This window comes from Poecilia reticulata, linkage group LG11 (assembly GCF_000633615.1).
Source record: "Poecilia reticulata strain Guanapo linkage group LG11, Guppy_female_1.0+MT, whole genome shotgun sequence".
NCBI classification, from domain to species: Eukaryota; Metazoa; Chordata; class Actinopteri; order Cyprinodontiformes; family Poeciliidae; genus Poecilia; species Poecilia reticulata.
This window is the reverse complement of record NC_024341.1, coordinates 2,644,753-2,662,406: the sequence shown is the minus strand read 5'-3', so window position 1 is coordinate 2,662,406 and position 17,654 is coordinate 2,644,753. Positions and strand designations below refer to the sequence as shown.

Sequence of the window (17,654 nt, the reverse complement as noted above, 5' to 3'; positions counted from 1 at the left end):
TTTTGTCAATAGTAGATTATTTGTAAACTGTGATCATGTGGATTCAGAAATCAGATCAATTACAACTTTTGCCAATTGATCAAGCCATAAAAATTATTATTTCTCATTATGTTTTCAGAACATAAAATTGTGCTGGTACCCTCAGTGATAAATAAATAAAACAATAAAACATATAATATCTGCTGCTGAAGTCTCAACTGGTCTTTATGGTTTAGCAAATGGGTATGAGTGTGTCTGCAGGGAGGCAGAGAGGATGGAAGGTGGACAGATGTTTCACAGCGCTTGGGAAAAAGCTTTTCCTTAGTTTGTAGTCTTTATACACCTGTACTGTTTCCCAGATGGCAGTGGTACAAACAGTTTGTGTCCTGGCTGTTTGAGATTAGCAGCAATACAGCTGACCTTCCTTTGCAGTTTGCCAGCTTATATCAAGTCCAAGTTCAGTAACTGACCCCCAACAATCCACTGGGCAGTTTTCACTACCTGGGCCAAATCAAGTTACCATAACATCCACCAGACAATATTAACAACAAGAATCATGGCCGTTTGTCTGCCCTACTATCCCAAATGTAAAAGTGTGGAGTTTGATTAACTCTCTTGGAATTTTAGTTAGATCTATGCACTTTAATTAGACAAGACAACACTACTGTCAGAAACAAGCATCACTAGTGCAACAAAGGATGTAGGAAAGCTGCCGTGGTTACTATTGGTGGAGGTTCTATTACACTTGTTTCTCTTTCACACACCACGACAAAAGAGCATAACATCCTAAACTCTTTAAAATACCACAATCCAGTGGAGTCTAATAGAAAACTAAAAATGGGTGGTCCCCGATTATGTCAATGGGAATGATTGAAAACATAAGTCTATACAAAAACATGGTCACTCCATCCCTAGATCTCAATCCTTTAGAAAACTTGAGGGCTGAACTGAAGAGAAAAAGAACATAAGAGAGAACACAGGACTCTAGAACAGTGGTGTCCAAAGTTTGTCCATAATCATGACACAAGATGTGTTTCCATTGCATGTGTGCTCAAACCTTTGCCTATGTTCTGCTAATGTCAAAAAAACACATAAAGCTACAAATACTGTTTTTCCTCCAAAGACCGACCCCACAGTGTCAAAAGCAAAGAATGTAGGAAAGCTGCCATGGTTCCCTACATGGCAGCTTTCTAACTCATCTGAGCTCAGATGAGTTAGTTCTAATAATCTGCTTGCATAAACCATCTCTGTTCAAAATAGAACATGCCCCTTCTCCTGTCAACACTCAGCCATTTAAACGCAACGTGCGATAAAACATCAACAGTGCACAGACCAGCTGGCACTTATCTAACTCCCTGCTGGCCTACGGTCAGGCTCCGACTGACTCATGCCAATCACATGACATGCTGAAACCAAATATGCAGAATAGCAAACCAAAGTCAAAAATACACCGGCAGTTGGTTAGCAAATATGTAACCAGGACAATGTTGTAGAGTAACAGTGAAGTTTCACAATCCTTTTCAACTTCCACACCGTCAGGAAATATACAAGTGGAATATTACTAGTCGACAAAAATCATAGAATCTGCTTTATTTAGAGCAGAAGTGTAGACGTATAAAAACAGGTGAAGTAAACATATGAGAATGGTGGAACAGTGCAGGTCCCTTAACTGCTGCTCTAACATCTGCTGCTAAAAGGACCGAGAGTGGTGTGCAAACAAGAGAGAGGTTTGTGTGGTTTGTGGATTTCACAATCACCACATTCCATCGGCATGCATTCTTCTCCACCTGCCTGTACCTGCCACCCTCTCGCTCCCCCTGCGTTACAAACACCTGCTTGTCTTTAACCTCTCGATGGCTCTGAGATCTGCAAAGATGAATAAAAACAAATACCTGACCGCTTGTTTCCTGTCCTGCTCCATTTACGTCCCATCACTTTCTCAGACTTACCAGCTTGGCCTGTGGCCGGTTGCTGGGCCACGGTCTCGCTGCTTGCATTTTGTCCCATGCTAGGGCCTCTGTCCCCACCGGCCGGCCAGGCACTGCCTCCCCTGAGGCCCCGTGGCAGGAGAGGAGAATTTTACTCCAACTCACTCTTCTCCAAGGCACACCAAACTACTGTAACTACTGTCTTGACTGCTCACTCGAGGCGTTTAGTCTCTTGGCTGTAGAGTCCAGCACCTCCCCCTTTCTTCAGCTTGAGTTACTTGTTCTCTCCCTCCCTCCCTGCTTCCTTCGTCTCCTTGCTTTAAAACACAAACATGCTCCCTCTCTCAGCATTTAAGTCCCTCCCTTCATGGAGATCTGGCTTTATAAATAAGGTACACAGGAAAGGTAGACCGACAGAGATGGAAGTCATTTCTAAAAATGGATTTCTCAGGGGCAAAGTTCAAAGCAGGCAGGCTTTGAGGTTCGACTGGTCTGACCACCAGGCCTTGTGGGATTTGCAACATATTGACCTCTCCCCACCCCTTTTCCATGCCACATGTTCTCTGCTGTTAGCACCCTCTCACTGAAAGACAATAAAGAATGGGGTCGGACCCTGCAGGCTGATGTAATCTGAGACGCACAAGGTGAGCCAGACTGAGGTGGAGCGCAGTGACAGAGAACAGGAAGTGACACAATGTAGGTGTACTGTGACTCTGAGGATTATCCTTATAAACCGAGTGTAAAATAATGACTGGAGGTCTTATGTTAGCAACCTGAGTATGAGATGAGATGAAACTCCTACTATGTGATAACTAGAGATGCAATATTAATACCTATATCGGTCCTGATATTGAAAAAAAATTATAGATTGTGTATCGGTGACAATGTGCCTGATCTATAAGGGCAGATTTATTCAGTCTATAATTCTATGCTTGGTGCTATGGGTGATGTCATGTTTTACTATTTATTTTACATTATATTTAGAATTCCTAATTGCACTTTGTGAAACATTTAAAAGAAGGTTTGTGGCAGTTTAATTTATACAAGATAGTTAACCTATTGTTTTAGTCAGTTTCAGTTTCTTTATTATTTATTTTACATCAGGTGTTCTGCTTCTAATTGCACAGACTGATCAAATTAAAGTTGTTTTGTTTGACCAAGCTTGTGCAGCTATTGGTGGGTTTAAGTGTGATGAACTGGTGTAGAGTAAGCACATTAATTTTTTATTTAGTACATTGATGTCTATGTTTTTTTTAAATAAATCTTTTAAGTCAATTCAGGGGTTTTTATGCATCGGATCACTATCAGCAGACATTAAACCTCAGATATGCGTCTCTGAATCGGTAGTGAGAGAAATGGATCCTCAAGATAATCTTGAATAAAAACATGACTGCTTCAGGATATTGAAAACTGTACATGACCTGAGTGGTTGTATTTTAATTAAAAACAAAGACTCAGTTATTACAATTTGAATAAAAGAAGACTTTTAAACAAGATAGATTATTTTACCTTTTGCAGTTTTGCACATAATGTTTGAGTTCTTTAAAAAAAATTGTGTGCAACACATTGTAACACACCTTGTAAAACTAATGTTCTATTAAATCACAGCAGTTTGTTTCATTTGTGAAACCGAATAACAATAAATGTTGACCACTGGCTACAGATTTGTTCAATTTCTTTCATTCACAGCATGAATATATACTTTTTGGGTTAACAAACATGGTTAAAATGGAATTCAGAAAAATAGGAATTTTATTTTCCTAAATTCCCAAATGGAATTTGGAAAATAAAAGATTTCATAGATTCCATCTATGGTCATGAGCTTTGGGTCATGACCGAAAGAACGAGATCACGGGTACAAGCGGCCGAAATGGGCTTCCTCCGCAGGGTGGCTGGGCTCTCCCTTAGAGATAGGGTGAGAAGCTCTGTCATCCGGGAGGGACTCAGAGTAGAGCCGCTGCTCCTCCACGTCGAGGAGCCAGTTGAGGTGGCTCGGGCATCTGGTCAGGATGCCTCCTGGACGTCTCACTGGTGAGGTGTTCCGGGCACGTCCCACCGGGAGGAGGCCTCGGGGAAGACCCAGGACACGCAGGAGGGACTATGTCTCTTGGCTGGCCTGGGAACGCCTTGGGGTTCCCCTGGAGGAGCTGGAAGAAGTGGCTGGGGAGAGGGAAGTCTGGGCCTCCCTTCTGAAGCTGCTGCCCCCGCGACCCGACCCCGGATAAGCGGAAGAAAATGGATGGATGGATGGATGGATGGATGAAGATTTCATAGAACCCACAATGATCTCAACTAGCTGCTGTTTTGAAGGGCAGTTTTTCTTTTGTTATTTTTTTTTTGACAGAGACTTCTATATCCATTTTATTTGTCGTTTTGGTTTGCTTTGTTGGTTTTTTAAAATGTAATTTGCTAAAAGAACAGTAATGAAGACAAAACTGCACAAAAATTATATAATTTTTGCATTAAAGATGAAAAGAACCCTTTGTCCACAAATATGTTTGACCTGAAACTCCTGAAGTGGCAGTTTTAGCTACACCTGTTTCAAATTCTATTAAGAACAATCTCCTATTAAGTATAGTTGGCTATCCAATTATGTTTGGTTCTGGTTCTGTACTGATGCTCCGTCGAGGAGAGAGGGCTCACATTTTCACATGTTGAAAGTATTTTTTTTAGCTACAGATGTATCTTTTGCTACAAAAGACCAAGTGTTCACAAAAGGAATGCCGTTATTGCATTTTAGGCAATAGAATGCTCAGTTTTTAAAAGGATTTTTTGTTCCATCTTTTAATGCATTTCTTGTATCAAAAATATGCTGAATGTGCCAATTATATTTATCCGATTAATTGAGAATTAATTAATAATCACAACTAATAATCATTGGTACCACAGTGTCAAATGGCAGCAATTACCCAATCACTGAACCAGGACCATGTCCATCAGAGAAAATGGATTATATCAACACAGCAGTAGCAGTAAAAATAATTACTTTGTGAAATGCAGCATTTATTAATAAAAGATAAATTAAACTGTAAGTACACCTGATTATTTTATAGAAGCTAATAAAAGTGAGACCAACAGAGAAAACAGTACAGTACATTCTCTTATGGTTCTATTTATCATCTGAATCAAGTTATACTCTTGCTCCCTCTACAGGCCATTTAAGGTACTGTAATACAACAGCACGTCTTTGACTCATGTACGATCACAAGGCAGCAATCAAGACAACAGTCCAATAACACCAGGGTAAATACAGAGACATGATGAGCTTTTATTGTGTAATTTATGTTTCCATGGCTGGAAACCTGTTAGTTCTATTTAAAGAGGAGCAGCAGGCAGACATTTCAACAGGCTCCTCTCAACAAAGCCTGAACCTGGATCTGTGAGCTGCCTTACACAACTGTGTTTAGATCAGAAAGGTCCCATTTCACACAGAGCTGAAGAAGAAGTCCAGTTTATTTTTACTGCTTGGCCACACGTGCAAGCAGAGATGAGTTCCCTAAGCTGTCCTCAGTGAGGCCCTCTTAGTACTAAAGCACTCTTGGCACCGTGCCCTGCCTCCTCATGGTGCTTCTAGAGAAAACACAACGAACAACCAACCGGCAGCACTGACTTAGATCTTATACTCTTCAACTGCAACAGGCACAAGTCAAGAACATTCCACATGTGACATTCAGGAAACAGGTTTACTTACAAATATGTTGAGACTGCATAGCCATGTCAAACGTTGCACTACTGCTGCCTCTCCTGCACTGTGGCAGTGAGCCTCAGGTAATGTGAGTGTGCACAGATACTTAGAGCTTGTTAAATGATTGAGGTCAACAGTGAAATAGATTCAAGGCTGTGTGACTGTAAGGAAAACCAGCAGTGTTGCTACAGGTAGGTGTGTGTGTTCAGGGTGAGGACCGATCAGGAGGTTTCAGTGATAAAAACCATGATGAGTCACACAGTCAACCCTTAAACCCTCACTCTACCGCTCACATCCCGTATTCTGCCCAGACACCTTGAAAACAGCAAGGAATCTCACAGCAGCAGCAATGAACAGCTTCCAATGCATGAAGATGCAAAGTGGCTTATTGTCAACTTATTAATAAACATCAAAACTCCATTATGTCTGCACTACATGCGGTGGAAAACCTTAATGACATTTTAAAACTAAAACATGATGAGTCAGATTACTCTGGACCACCTAAGGGTGGTGGTAGAGCAACTATTCATAACACCGAATACCATCGAACAAGCAGAGACAAAGCTTCCCTAGCAACCTAAAAAAAAGGAAGAGGTAACTTCAACTTTCAATTTAGGAAATTTGCAACCCGAGAACCAGAGCTTTCCAGAAACTAAAACTGATTGGCTGCGGACACTGCCTCTAGTTCCTGATGAAAGAGAACCTTTCTGATGGAGGGTTATCACCAATTTTAAGGTCAGAGCTAGAAACACCAACAACTCATGGTTAGTAAGCTCTAACCTAGTTAAACATTGGAACTGCTTTGGTGGAAAAGGATCCTACTATGGTCCCCTACTTTTCTTCTGCTTTGGAATCTCCATAGACAACAACTTTTACCTTTTACATCTAGAATCACACTTTTGGACAAGTCCAAACCCTTCTACACCCTTAACTTTCTTGCTTCATCGCTAAACAACTCAACTCAAGATGCTTGAGTTGATATACCCTGATATACTATAATGTTCTACACATCTCTTTTTTCATTACTCCAATTAACAATCCTAACATCTCCAGCTCAGCATCTTGTCCTTGGTACTGCCATTGTGCCAAAGGCAGTACCAGTTAAAATTCCTCCTTCCACTATAGAATCTTTCAGTAACAAATAAGACACTGCTGTCACTGTCTTCTTAACCTCTAATGTGCAATGGTCCTGACCTCACGTTCTTCAATTTATCCAATCTTAGTACCTCTGCTCTTTGCACTATAACATTGGATCTGTAGAGATAGTTTTTGGCAGGACATCCCAATTGTCCACGCTAATGATTCATTTCACCCCTCCCCCAAGCGATTTTGTACGCCGTTTTATTGTACAGCGTTTAGGAAAGCATTTTGACCACTAGTTGAACTCTCACTGCGTTGGCAGAATTAAACTCAAACGTGTATCAACGACATCAAGTCATACAAGTGCAACGACAAACATGATGAATGTGTCGTGCTTGTTGCAAGCAGTGCCCTTCATGTGTCTTCCAATCATTGGGCAGTGTTGTGTGATGTCAGTAGCTCCACCCTGACTGTACATTGTCCTATACCTACAACAGAAGAGGGTCCAAAACTGACAATATGGGTCAGCTGCAAAGACCGCTAATACGATAAAAAACGACAACATAGAGTTCTGAATCGCAGACGTTAATCGTGAAAATTGTCATCAGCCAATTCTCTGCTACAACACACTAGAATAGGGGGTACACTTATTGCAGTTTTCTGGCCGTCCACCGATATTTTAAAAGCCTGACTTGTGGAGGAGGTAATTTAGCCGCTTTATTTAGGTGTGCTAGACCAATGATGCATCTTAAAAGGTTGCAGAACAAAGACCCTCAATGACTCAAACAGCTTTTAAAGAGGCCGAAGCCCAATGTCAAGGTGCTAAATTATGAAGTAAATGTTTTTAAAGTCCTATCTGATTACAACATTTTTATAACAACTGAAGGTAATATAATTACTTGATTGTGCTCTAAAATGCCACTATATGCCTGGAAAATACATAATACTGCTAACTTAAAGGCTCTCCAATATGCAATTGACAGAATGTTGTGTTTGGAATTTGTTGTTGAAAGTCTGAAACAAGCCAAGAATTTAGTAGTTTTATAAAGGTACAATATGTCGGAAGTGCATGCATTACTTGGAGCGATTGTGTGACCAGCAGAGAAACAAACAAAAAGCTGGCCTGACTCAACTCAACCTGACTACTTTTCTAAAGCTCTCATCTACATGTTAAGAGGTCACAGAAAATTTAAAACACACCTCAACATTTACAGTGCAGTAATATTTCAAAAGTTTTCTTACCAGGTTTTTCCATTACAGTTTCCAAAACTCTGCCGTTAGTACCTGAAACAGATAAACAGGATCAGTTTCAAACTTAATGCAGCTGTTCGCATGAAAACCTGAGATTATCAACTGCTATAAATTGTGTCATCGTCTATTATTTTGTGTTTTATTTTATAAAACACCTGACAATGACAAATAATCAATAGTATAAATTCAAACTAAATTGTAAGAAGCAGAATACAAAAAAGCAGACCTTTAAAAAAAAAAAAAAAAAAAAAAAAAAGGTCTGCTTGTTTCCTTCAGTGATTCTTGGTGCAGCGTCACCACAGGTGAGAGGGAGGATCAATCTCCATGTTAAGAGATTGAACAGCCTCTATATGTAGCTCAGTACACCTCAACAACTTCTTTCTGCTTCTAGTTTATATGTCACAAAATGCTCTAGAGCAGTGTTTCTCAACCTTTTTTGGGCCACAGCCCCCACAGACCTTTATCCAGGTCCCTCACCACCCCCCACCAAAGAATTTGCAGGCTACTTTGCACTGACCATTATTTTATYRTTAATATTACTATCACTATTGTAGATGTTTTGACTTTTATGCTTGTTTCTGTATTTATCATCAAAAATAATTTCCCAGAGAACAAAAAAGTCATGGGAATAGAAATTATTTTCACAGGCGTCTATGAAAAATGCAATGATCATTCAAGTTAAAATTGGTAGGCCTAACAGCAGCCAATCAGAGTGGAAAAAATATTCTTATTTTGTGCCATTTTCTAGTTGTTAAATATTCCACAAAATGACCAGATAAAAGATTAACAACATGCCGGTTTAAACTTTGATCTATTTGCAAAATGACTGAGCTCTGCAACATTAAAACATGGATAGAACTGTAACTACATTAATCATAACTCTTCTTCTCTTCAGTGTTTGTCAGTTTCTGGTGGTGCAGCTCTGTGYTGCCTTCAGGAGAATGGGACATCAGAGTATCATCCATAAAATTTCACCCACATGGCATTTATTGTGCAAACCAGAGCTAGAAAAACTAAAGTTCCAGATCCTTTTAATGCCATACAAATATGAGACAGAAACATGGATTATATCTTTATATAGACCTGTCTATTGATTTATAGATTAATAGTTTTACTGGACAGAAATTACAAAGAACAAATCTGTTTCTTAATCAAATCCTAATGAGTCAAATTGAAAGTGTCATGGAGTCATCAGCCTCATGACATTAAAACTGACATGAAAAATAATATTGAAGAAATAAATATATCAAATCTAATTTAAAACATAAATAAGTGATCAGTTCTTTACTGTTATGGTCTGTAAGATATATTTATTCTCAGTACTAGATATGGTCTCAACAAACCCATGACATTTCAACAATATTATTTTACCTTTTATCTGGAAATAGTGTCTGTTTATTCTTGCCATACAATCCTCTGTATTAATTATTACTCAAAAGGTCGTGCCATACAGGTTTATTCCTCTGTATTTACTTTAGTTTCTTAGTTTATTCTTGCATTTTGTTCTGCATTCATTTCCATTTAATTTCTTTTGATTAGTATTATCCTCTCTTGGTTTATTGCTATGTCCACTTTAGTTTCGTTTCTGTTGCTAGATTTATTTTATCATTTATTGACGTTCACCATCASTAATYTTCACTCATTACCTGCTGCGCCGCCTAATCGTCATGTGTTTCACATCATGTGTTGATTTTTCACTGTTCAGCGCCGGATTCTCTGTTTTTATGCCATAATTCACATCTTTTTTTCTCTCTAATTCGTCGTTTTTTTTAAAGCCCCTAAGGTGCAGGGCGGTCGGGAAGCGTATTGATGGGGAAAAGGCAGACTGACATAAACCTTTTAAAACAACGGAAACAATTTCTGCATTCTGATTATTGAAATGTAAAAGTGCTGTAGTACCGTTGTTCTATCACCCCCGTTTCATACCGGACCACTTACAGCACCGGTGTTAACGCTATAAAATGAACGCTCTCTATCGTGGCATCACCCATGGAGGGATTTCTTTATTTAAATTGGTTAATTTTTCAGAGGGATACAAAGTGAGGGTATCGTGATTTTAGCTACCAGTARCAAGAGAACGGAGCTGCGCCAAGAAGCTAACAGAAGCTAACAAACACTGAATAGAAGAAGAGCTGCTATCGATACAGTTGCCGCCAAGCATGGTTTAATGTTACACAATACAGTTTTACCAAGTTGCTCAAAGTCTAAACTGGCATTGTTGTGCATTTTAAGGTGTAAAGTTTACCTTAGACCAAACGCCCCCCAAAGGAATCCCAGCGCCCTCCTTTTGTAAGGATGTCCGCCAGCGCCCCCTGCTGTCCTCTGAACGCCCCCTGGGGGGCAGTACCGCCCACGTTGAGAACTGCTACTCTAGAGTATATCAGACAGATTATTTTCCATGTGAGCTCTTGAATGGTGTGTCCTGTAGCTTTAAGAGCCAGCACTAGCTAGGGGGTGTTTGTGGAAGACAAAGAGATCACAGGGACAAGGACAAACCAAACAGCTGACAACAACACAATTCTGGGTTTTTTTGTCCCAGTGAACACAACATGATAAGAGCTTTTAGGTTGCTCTTGTTTGTAATTGGGCAAAATCAGTGGGCTGGGCTACAATGTGACGACATCCAAGGTTGGTGGTTTCAGCGGTATCGACCTGCCCTTTGGCAGAGAACCAACTTTTAAACCCAGCCTGGGTGACTCACACACGACATGAATCTCTTACTACAAATAAAAAATAACAGGCTCACTGATCATCAAAACCCAACTATCTAGTCATCTTGGCAGTCAGGGATGGCTGTATTTTCCTAAGCATGTAAATGCACAACAAAAAAATCCATGACACTCGCAGTCGACGTCCTTGTTGGCATTGAGCTTTTGCAAAGTAAGCAGGTTATGAGAAACTGGATTTCGTTGTGGCGTTTCATCAAAATGGGGAGTGAAGACTTTTTCCAGGAAGTCGTCCGCTCCAATAACAGAGTCAACAACATCAAACCAGGCGGCTGCATAATTTCTGCTTCAGTCAGCGCTGCGTTGGAGCCGCCAACGCCTCTGGCTGGCAGCGTGGCTTCAGTCAAACCAGCTTGACAGGTTAAAATGTGCACAGCCTGTCCTTCATGCCTCTGTTCATCACAGCTCAAGTAAGGTATACAACGACATGTAAACAATGCTAATTCCTCCAATAATATTTCATTTTAAACAAAAACGTCCTAATAAATCGGAAGGTATGATATTAAACAACTGATTTTTATAACACTGACCAAAATGTGCTTATGTATTAGTCATTCTTCTCAATCAGCTGTAGAGAGAAGAGAAGTTGAGACAAAGTCAAACTCACTAATAATTCACCAGATAAAGTTCAGCCCGTCTGCAGCCCGGTTCGTTCTCAGGTGTCTTCCTCTGCGATGTTTCCAGCTTGCGGCTCAACAAACAATGAGCCAAGTTAATGTGCACCAGCCTGTTTGCGAATGCTCACTCCAAACAGGAAACCTCGACCTCACGGTGTGAAAGGGGACAAGCGTACGGGATCACGCCCCGTCAGCCCAACGTTTATGCTGAGGGCCTGAGCGGGACTTTGGCTGCTCTGGCTTCAAACCAGAGCCTCTATGTTGCCAGAGAAAAGTCAAGAACAAAATGTTTGTCAGTACACAAAAAAAAGCTTGGGAGCTGAGCATGGAGCTGAGAATAGCAGCCAGATTTTCAGGTTTGGTAACAGAATCCATCAGCAGTATTCCTGGCCTTTTTACAAGAGAAAAGGACACTGTGCACCGAGAGAACAGCTGACAGAATGACAGCGCAGAACAGAGACAGAGGACTGGAACCATGTCACAGTAGTTCTGCATTTCTGCTCACGGTTATTATAATTTCATAAACACCGAGTTAGCAACTATACATACCAGGTTTTCTACTAGAAAACCTGCCTTCTCCCAGTACTAACTGTAGAAATACACAACTCAGTCAGAAACAACCAATCAGGGTCAGGAGGAGGGTTTTAGTGCTGTCAATCACTCTCATGCTGGCCCGCTCCTGCTTGCTCTCTGCTATACTACACTTGGTTCACCACAGCATAGCTGGCCATGAATGCTGAGGCAAGTTAACATAGCCACTTATGATGGCGGATAAATGGTAAGTCGTTTTACCATCATTAGCACATTGAGCAGTGGTTGACTTACAGCACTAAGACCCTCATCAAAAGCTACTAACAGCTTTATATATTGTTGCGACGTAAAAGGGAAACCTATAATCGAGGCACTGCGTCTGAAAACAGTCATTTTGATTAACCATCCATACCTAAAGACAGCTCAAGTCCAAACAACTCACCACATATCTTAACATAAACAGCATAAATGAAAGCCTTAAACATCAGTCAGAACCTACCAAGTTCTGTCTTCAAACAGTCTTTTGCAAATAAAATATTGATAATGAGATGACCACTCAGGATCCAAATGACTCACTTTACCCAACAGGCACTGGGCCAACCAGCCGGATCAGATTGTTACAGTTCTGAAAGATGGGAACGGAGTGGCAGTTGTGAGCTCTTCTTTATTAATTGTACTTTTTAGCTGTGTTTTACACAGATGTAGAAAAAAGCTCCTCCTTTGACTGAGATGGAGAACAGGCACAAGGGGAGGAGCACAGCATTATCACATCATCTGAGGTGCCCAGGTTGGGACAGTGGAACATGTTTCAGCAACGTTATCTTTGCCAGAAAACAATCTGATCTCAAACAAAGCGAACAAAAAAATTATGAATGTAGCCGGCCTAGTGAAAAGGAACAGATTCCACAAGAACTAGTGCATTTGAGGAACCTTCAATCCCATCTCTGTAGAGGTGTTACAGAACGAAGTCAACAGAAGTACCAAAGCTGTACTTTCTACATGTTCAAACATGTCTGGAGCTCACTGAGGCAAAAGAGCAAGTCTTTAAAGTAGATAACAGAAAGGGGTACAGTGTTTCTCAGAGCTGTTTGTTTCCTTCTTCTGGACTTTAAACCAGGAGCATGCAGGATCTGGAAAAGTTAGCAGCCTTTTGGAAAGCTCTGTGTAATGGGATGGAGTCTAGACTATCTATGGAAAATACACAGACACCACTGCTTCAACAAAGATGCCAACTGTATTTACAATTGGGCGTACGCCGATAAATCAGCCTCAATTTCCTTCATTTTGGGAGATCGGTGATCAGCTGATACTTGCATGTGAAACCAATCTTATCCACCAATCTTTTCTACTTCAGCAAAAGTCTACATATCAGCCTCTGTCCTCTTTTGCTCTACTGTGAGAGAGGTTTGGCTAACAGGTGTTTGCAGCTAACAATAGTCACCCCACTGTTGCCAACTCAGCAATGTTCTTGCTATATGTAGCGATATCTCAGACAAAAAAAAAAAAAATCAGCAGCAAAAATTGGAATTGGCAAGTTAGGCTACATTATCGGTGAACAGCCAGAAGAGTGCCATTGGTGCACCTCTATGTGCAATGGATCACATGTGTCAAACTCAAGGCCCACCATAGCTATTTTGTGGACTCTAGATGACCACATCTAGATACACACAACTGTTCAAGATAACAGTTGTGTGCTTAAATATTATTTTAGCAGTCAAATCAAATCAGTTTTTATTTGTACAAGCCCAAATTACTACTGTGAAAAGATGTTCAGGATTATGTAATTTTAATAAGTATTCATTGAAAAAGAGAAATTATAACATTCTAACAGGTAGTTTTATCAATACGTTCTGACACAGCTGGCCCTTTGAGAACATTCACAATGTTAATGTGAAATGAAAATGAGTTTTACACCCCCGATAAAGATCCTTTACCATAACATGAAACCTTGACATGATAACATGACTACGTTTTACATAATTGTGTAAAACATAATTATATTGTTTTAAACACACAAAGGGATTCCATTTTTTTTTATTTGATTTTCAGATAAAATACTTCATTAAATTATGTTTTATGATTTAGTGCTCTGTGTTCTGATGAGATGATTTGTGTTGCACAACACTCTCCCTTAAACCAATAAGCTGTTAACGAATGCTAAGTGTCATAAGCAGCTATGGAGAGAGACAGTGAGGGACAGAAGAAAAGAAAGAGACCTAAAATGTCAAAGTGTGCGATCAATTTAAACTCGAGAAGTTTTTGCTCCCTTTGCTAAGGACTCAAACTTTTATCTGTAATTGTCAGTACAGAATCTGACATGTTTTACATGTACAGGAAATACATTTTAGCTAACATTATCTGTACTCAATGACCAAAGAACTGATGGAATGGAAAAAAAATGGCTTGAAGATACCCATTTTATGAAAAAAAAGTCATATTTCAAATTTGCAACTGAAAATTGAGTGTAATATAAAAGGTAGCATTAACTAATGCCTCAGTTTCTGTTTATTTTTTGATTTTTTAAAAGTTAATGTAAAACATTTTATTTCTCATCTGTTCTTGTGCTTTAAAAAGCTTTTTCACATTTCAAACTTGAGTCTAAAAGTAATTTTTGAATTGTTTTGCATTTTAAGAAATGTTTTTTTATTCCCGTAACAAGGAACTGAATTGATTTTTACTACCATTTTTTCTTTCATCTTTCTTTTACTACCTTAAGTAGCTAGAATTTTTTTTTTCCATTTGATTACTCAAAATAATCAATAGATTACTAAAATACTTGTTTACGACAAACCTGGACACATAGTGAGACTTTAAATTAGGAATTTGTTAAAGAAGAAAAAAAGACTACTAGCATCAGTGAAATTCATTCCCACAGATCAGACCACAGTCTCAAACTGTGTAGAGAATGTAACATATACAATATTGCTACATATTGATTATCAACCAGAACAGCAACACTCACATTGATCCAATATTTCCATATCGGTGCATCCCTACCTGTCGGTCACACTCTTTACAACCCTTCAGAGATGTGATTTCTCGTTTGTTATTATTCTTATTGGCTGAAATGTCCAAGTTCACTGTGTTCCTTTATCCAGATTTTATTCACACAATCCCGTGAGTTCCTAGTCAGATCATTAGAACCCCCGACCCCCTGGGAGCACTTCATGATTGAAAGAAACACAATCATCCATTGTGCTGAGGTCATTCTGCAGAGCTGGCATCACTTAATGAGTCGCTGAGCTGCAATTTGCATGATAAGAGAGAGAGACAGCCAGACGGAGAGAGAAACATAGAGAGAGAGAGAGAGAGAGAGAGAGAGAGAGAGAGAGAGAGAGAAAAAGAGAGAGAGAGAGAGAGAGATTTGCAGCGAGCCGCTGTCAACAAATAGTTGATGGCACACAGATCTGATTATATAACTCTCATGGTACCACAACACTTACAAACTTCACTAAGAGTTTAACTAATTTCTTCTGAACATGTCCATTAACCTCCATTCAATTCAATGTGGACTTTCTACCAACTATAAACATCTTGTTTTAGCAAATCTAGTTAACTTGTTGATACGTAGCATCAAAATTTACAAGCAAGCAAGCAAAAAAAAAAAAAAAAATAGTCATTTTAACAAAAAAATATCTCAAACTGTTTTGTGGAACACGGATATTTCCTCTTTCGCTGACGCTCCGATTCCTTCCCAACCTGTCAGGCCCGTTGTTCACAATGGACCCTCAATCTGGACAACGAAGTTCAATTTTAAAAACAGTGAACGTACAAAGCACCAGAAACACGACTGACCTGTCTATTTAGAACAAGCAGCTCCTTTTTGTCCTCCAGCTGTACGGTCGTCCCTACCGGGTGTGCTGCTGTTTTCAGGCACACAGTGCTTGTCAGAACAAGAACAAGGGGTTGACAAAGGAATGTCCTGGAATGCTTGGTAAAAGGGCAGACTTGTTCCTTCTACTTCACACCTTAATATTCCAGGCCATAAAAAGCCTCTGCTGGTATTCAAACATCGAGTACATGTCTGGAATCCAGTAGGATGAATCCAGGCGTTCATATCAAGGTGCACACTGACAACACACCGTTTAGCATCTGATTCAACCTCTAATCTGGAACCAAACAACAATGTCGTTTCCCTGTTTTTGAGGAACGTGAACTACATTTGATCAGCTTTAGTACAAAATATAAAACATAATAAAAGTGTATTATTCTACATTGATGAATTCATAATTTACACACCTGTGACCTGTAGAGAAGATACTTGATCCAATTTAATGTTGTCTATGAGTCAAGACAGTCTAGAAATCCCCACAATTTGTGCTTAAAAAGAAGATTAATTGGCTCTTTAATCTCAGACTGTGTATTAATGAGACTGTAAACAGTGTAGAATACTGCAGTGAAGGTTGGGTCAGATTTGACCAGATTTTCGCAAAAAGGCTGGAATAACTCTTTACCCTGCTTCCAATCAGACACGAACTTCAGCTAACAGGTTAGATAACTTCTACACTTTATTTAGCTTTGCCCCAACAAACGCCAGTCAAATACTTGAACGACACAGTTTGGAATAAAGCATTACTCTACGAGTAGTGTTTCTGTTCCGACCTAACAAAACTTCGGTAGTTAGTACAGAGTGACTTATTACATCGATAAAGGTATCATGCTAATCCCTGACCGCTGGCAGCTAAAGCCGAGTAAGCCAGCAACAGGTGGCTACATCTTGTCCCACTACTGCTGCTGCTATGTGAGCTTAATATAAAGAGATCCCACTTCTCATCCCTGTTCACTGTGGAGTGTCGCGCGCAGCAGATACTCACCCTTTCTAGTACGTACTTTAAGTGTGTAGAGATGGACCCTCAAAACCCGGAGACGCGTTTCCCACCGGTGTCCTGGTTACTCCTGACACTCGTCGCTGCTGTCCATGACCCACAGGGAGCACAAGGCGGAACTAGCTCCCACGAATTAGGTTTCAGTCTAATTAAGTCACAAAACTAACTTTGAGTCCAGGAGGAAAAAAGTACAGCGTAAATACATCCAATGAATATTCCGCAAACGTCTTCCACGTACATTAAAATAAAGTATTTTCACTTTTTCTGTCGACAATATGTTGTCAATGGATACTTGGACGTTAACCTCCGAGGAAAGATTACATACTGAGGCGCATGCGTACTTCTGCCGGGGAAGTTGCTCCTGCACCTGACCTCCGAGCACGCGCCGCGGGCACGGGGGTAAACCTCAATAACCACGTGACCGGACATTTTACAGGAAATGACATTTTTCTCGGGTTAACTTTGTGTTAGAAGTGGTTAAAATCAGACATAATATAAGGATAAACGCCTCATGGACCGCTCTCGCCTATTGTCGCTGACGAGATTTAGGGCGGCCATCTTGGAGCGGTACACCGCTCCACTCAGTTTATGTGTTTAGCAGGCACAATGACGTATCAGCACATTTAATCGATCATAACACGCTTTTTTGTTACTGGAAACCATATTCAAACATCTATATAAGCTACATTTATGAACAATTGTATTATTTAAGTATGTTTTTAATACATAGTTCAGCATATTTAAATATGCTTAGTGGCTATAACAATAGAATAGGAATGAAATATAAACTGATATTGATGAATGATGAGCATATTAAAAAGCACACAGCCGTTCATAATTTATTTACTAAATTATTTAGTAATATCAATACATATTTATATAACTATACAAACACAAATAAATAATGATTAATACTGGCACAAAAAAATAATCATTAATACTGAATAATATATATTCAATACATGTTTATATGTATGTATATACATATATATAAATAAAAAGCTCCCTGCTGCCAAACATTTCCCCGTAGG

At 39.7% G+C, this 17,654-nt stretch overlaps 1 protein-coding gene across 7 annotated transcripts in view; it reads right to left on the bottom strand.

Annotated features, from left to right (window-relative positions):
- The window catches only part of phactr4a (phosphatase and actin regulator 4a), a 42,566-nt gene extending 25,579 nt beyond the window's left edge, over positions 1 to 16,987 (bottom strand). Inside the window, exons 1-2 of one of the 7 annotated variants that reach the window (XM_008421319.1) lie at positions 16,612 to 16,987; positions 7,915 to 7,956 (exon numbers count right to left, since the gene is read on the bottom strand). In XM_008421319.1, the coding sequence (XP_008419541.1) occupies positions 7,915 to 7,927 (13 nt within the window). In that variant the 5' untranslated portion in view covers positions 7,928 to 7,956; positions 16,612 to 16,987. Of the gene's footprint in view, positions 1 to 1,776; positions 1,846 to 1,928; positions 2,157 to 7,914; positions 7,957 to 11,256; positions 11,426 to 15,592; positions 15,681 to 16,611 lie in introns of those variants that run through there. The other 6 variants (XM_008421321.1, XM_008421320.1, XM_008421322.2 and 3 more) reach the window with 6 other exon arrangements.
- Positions 16,988 to 17,654: the final 667 nt, after the last annotated feature.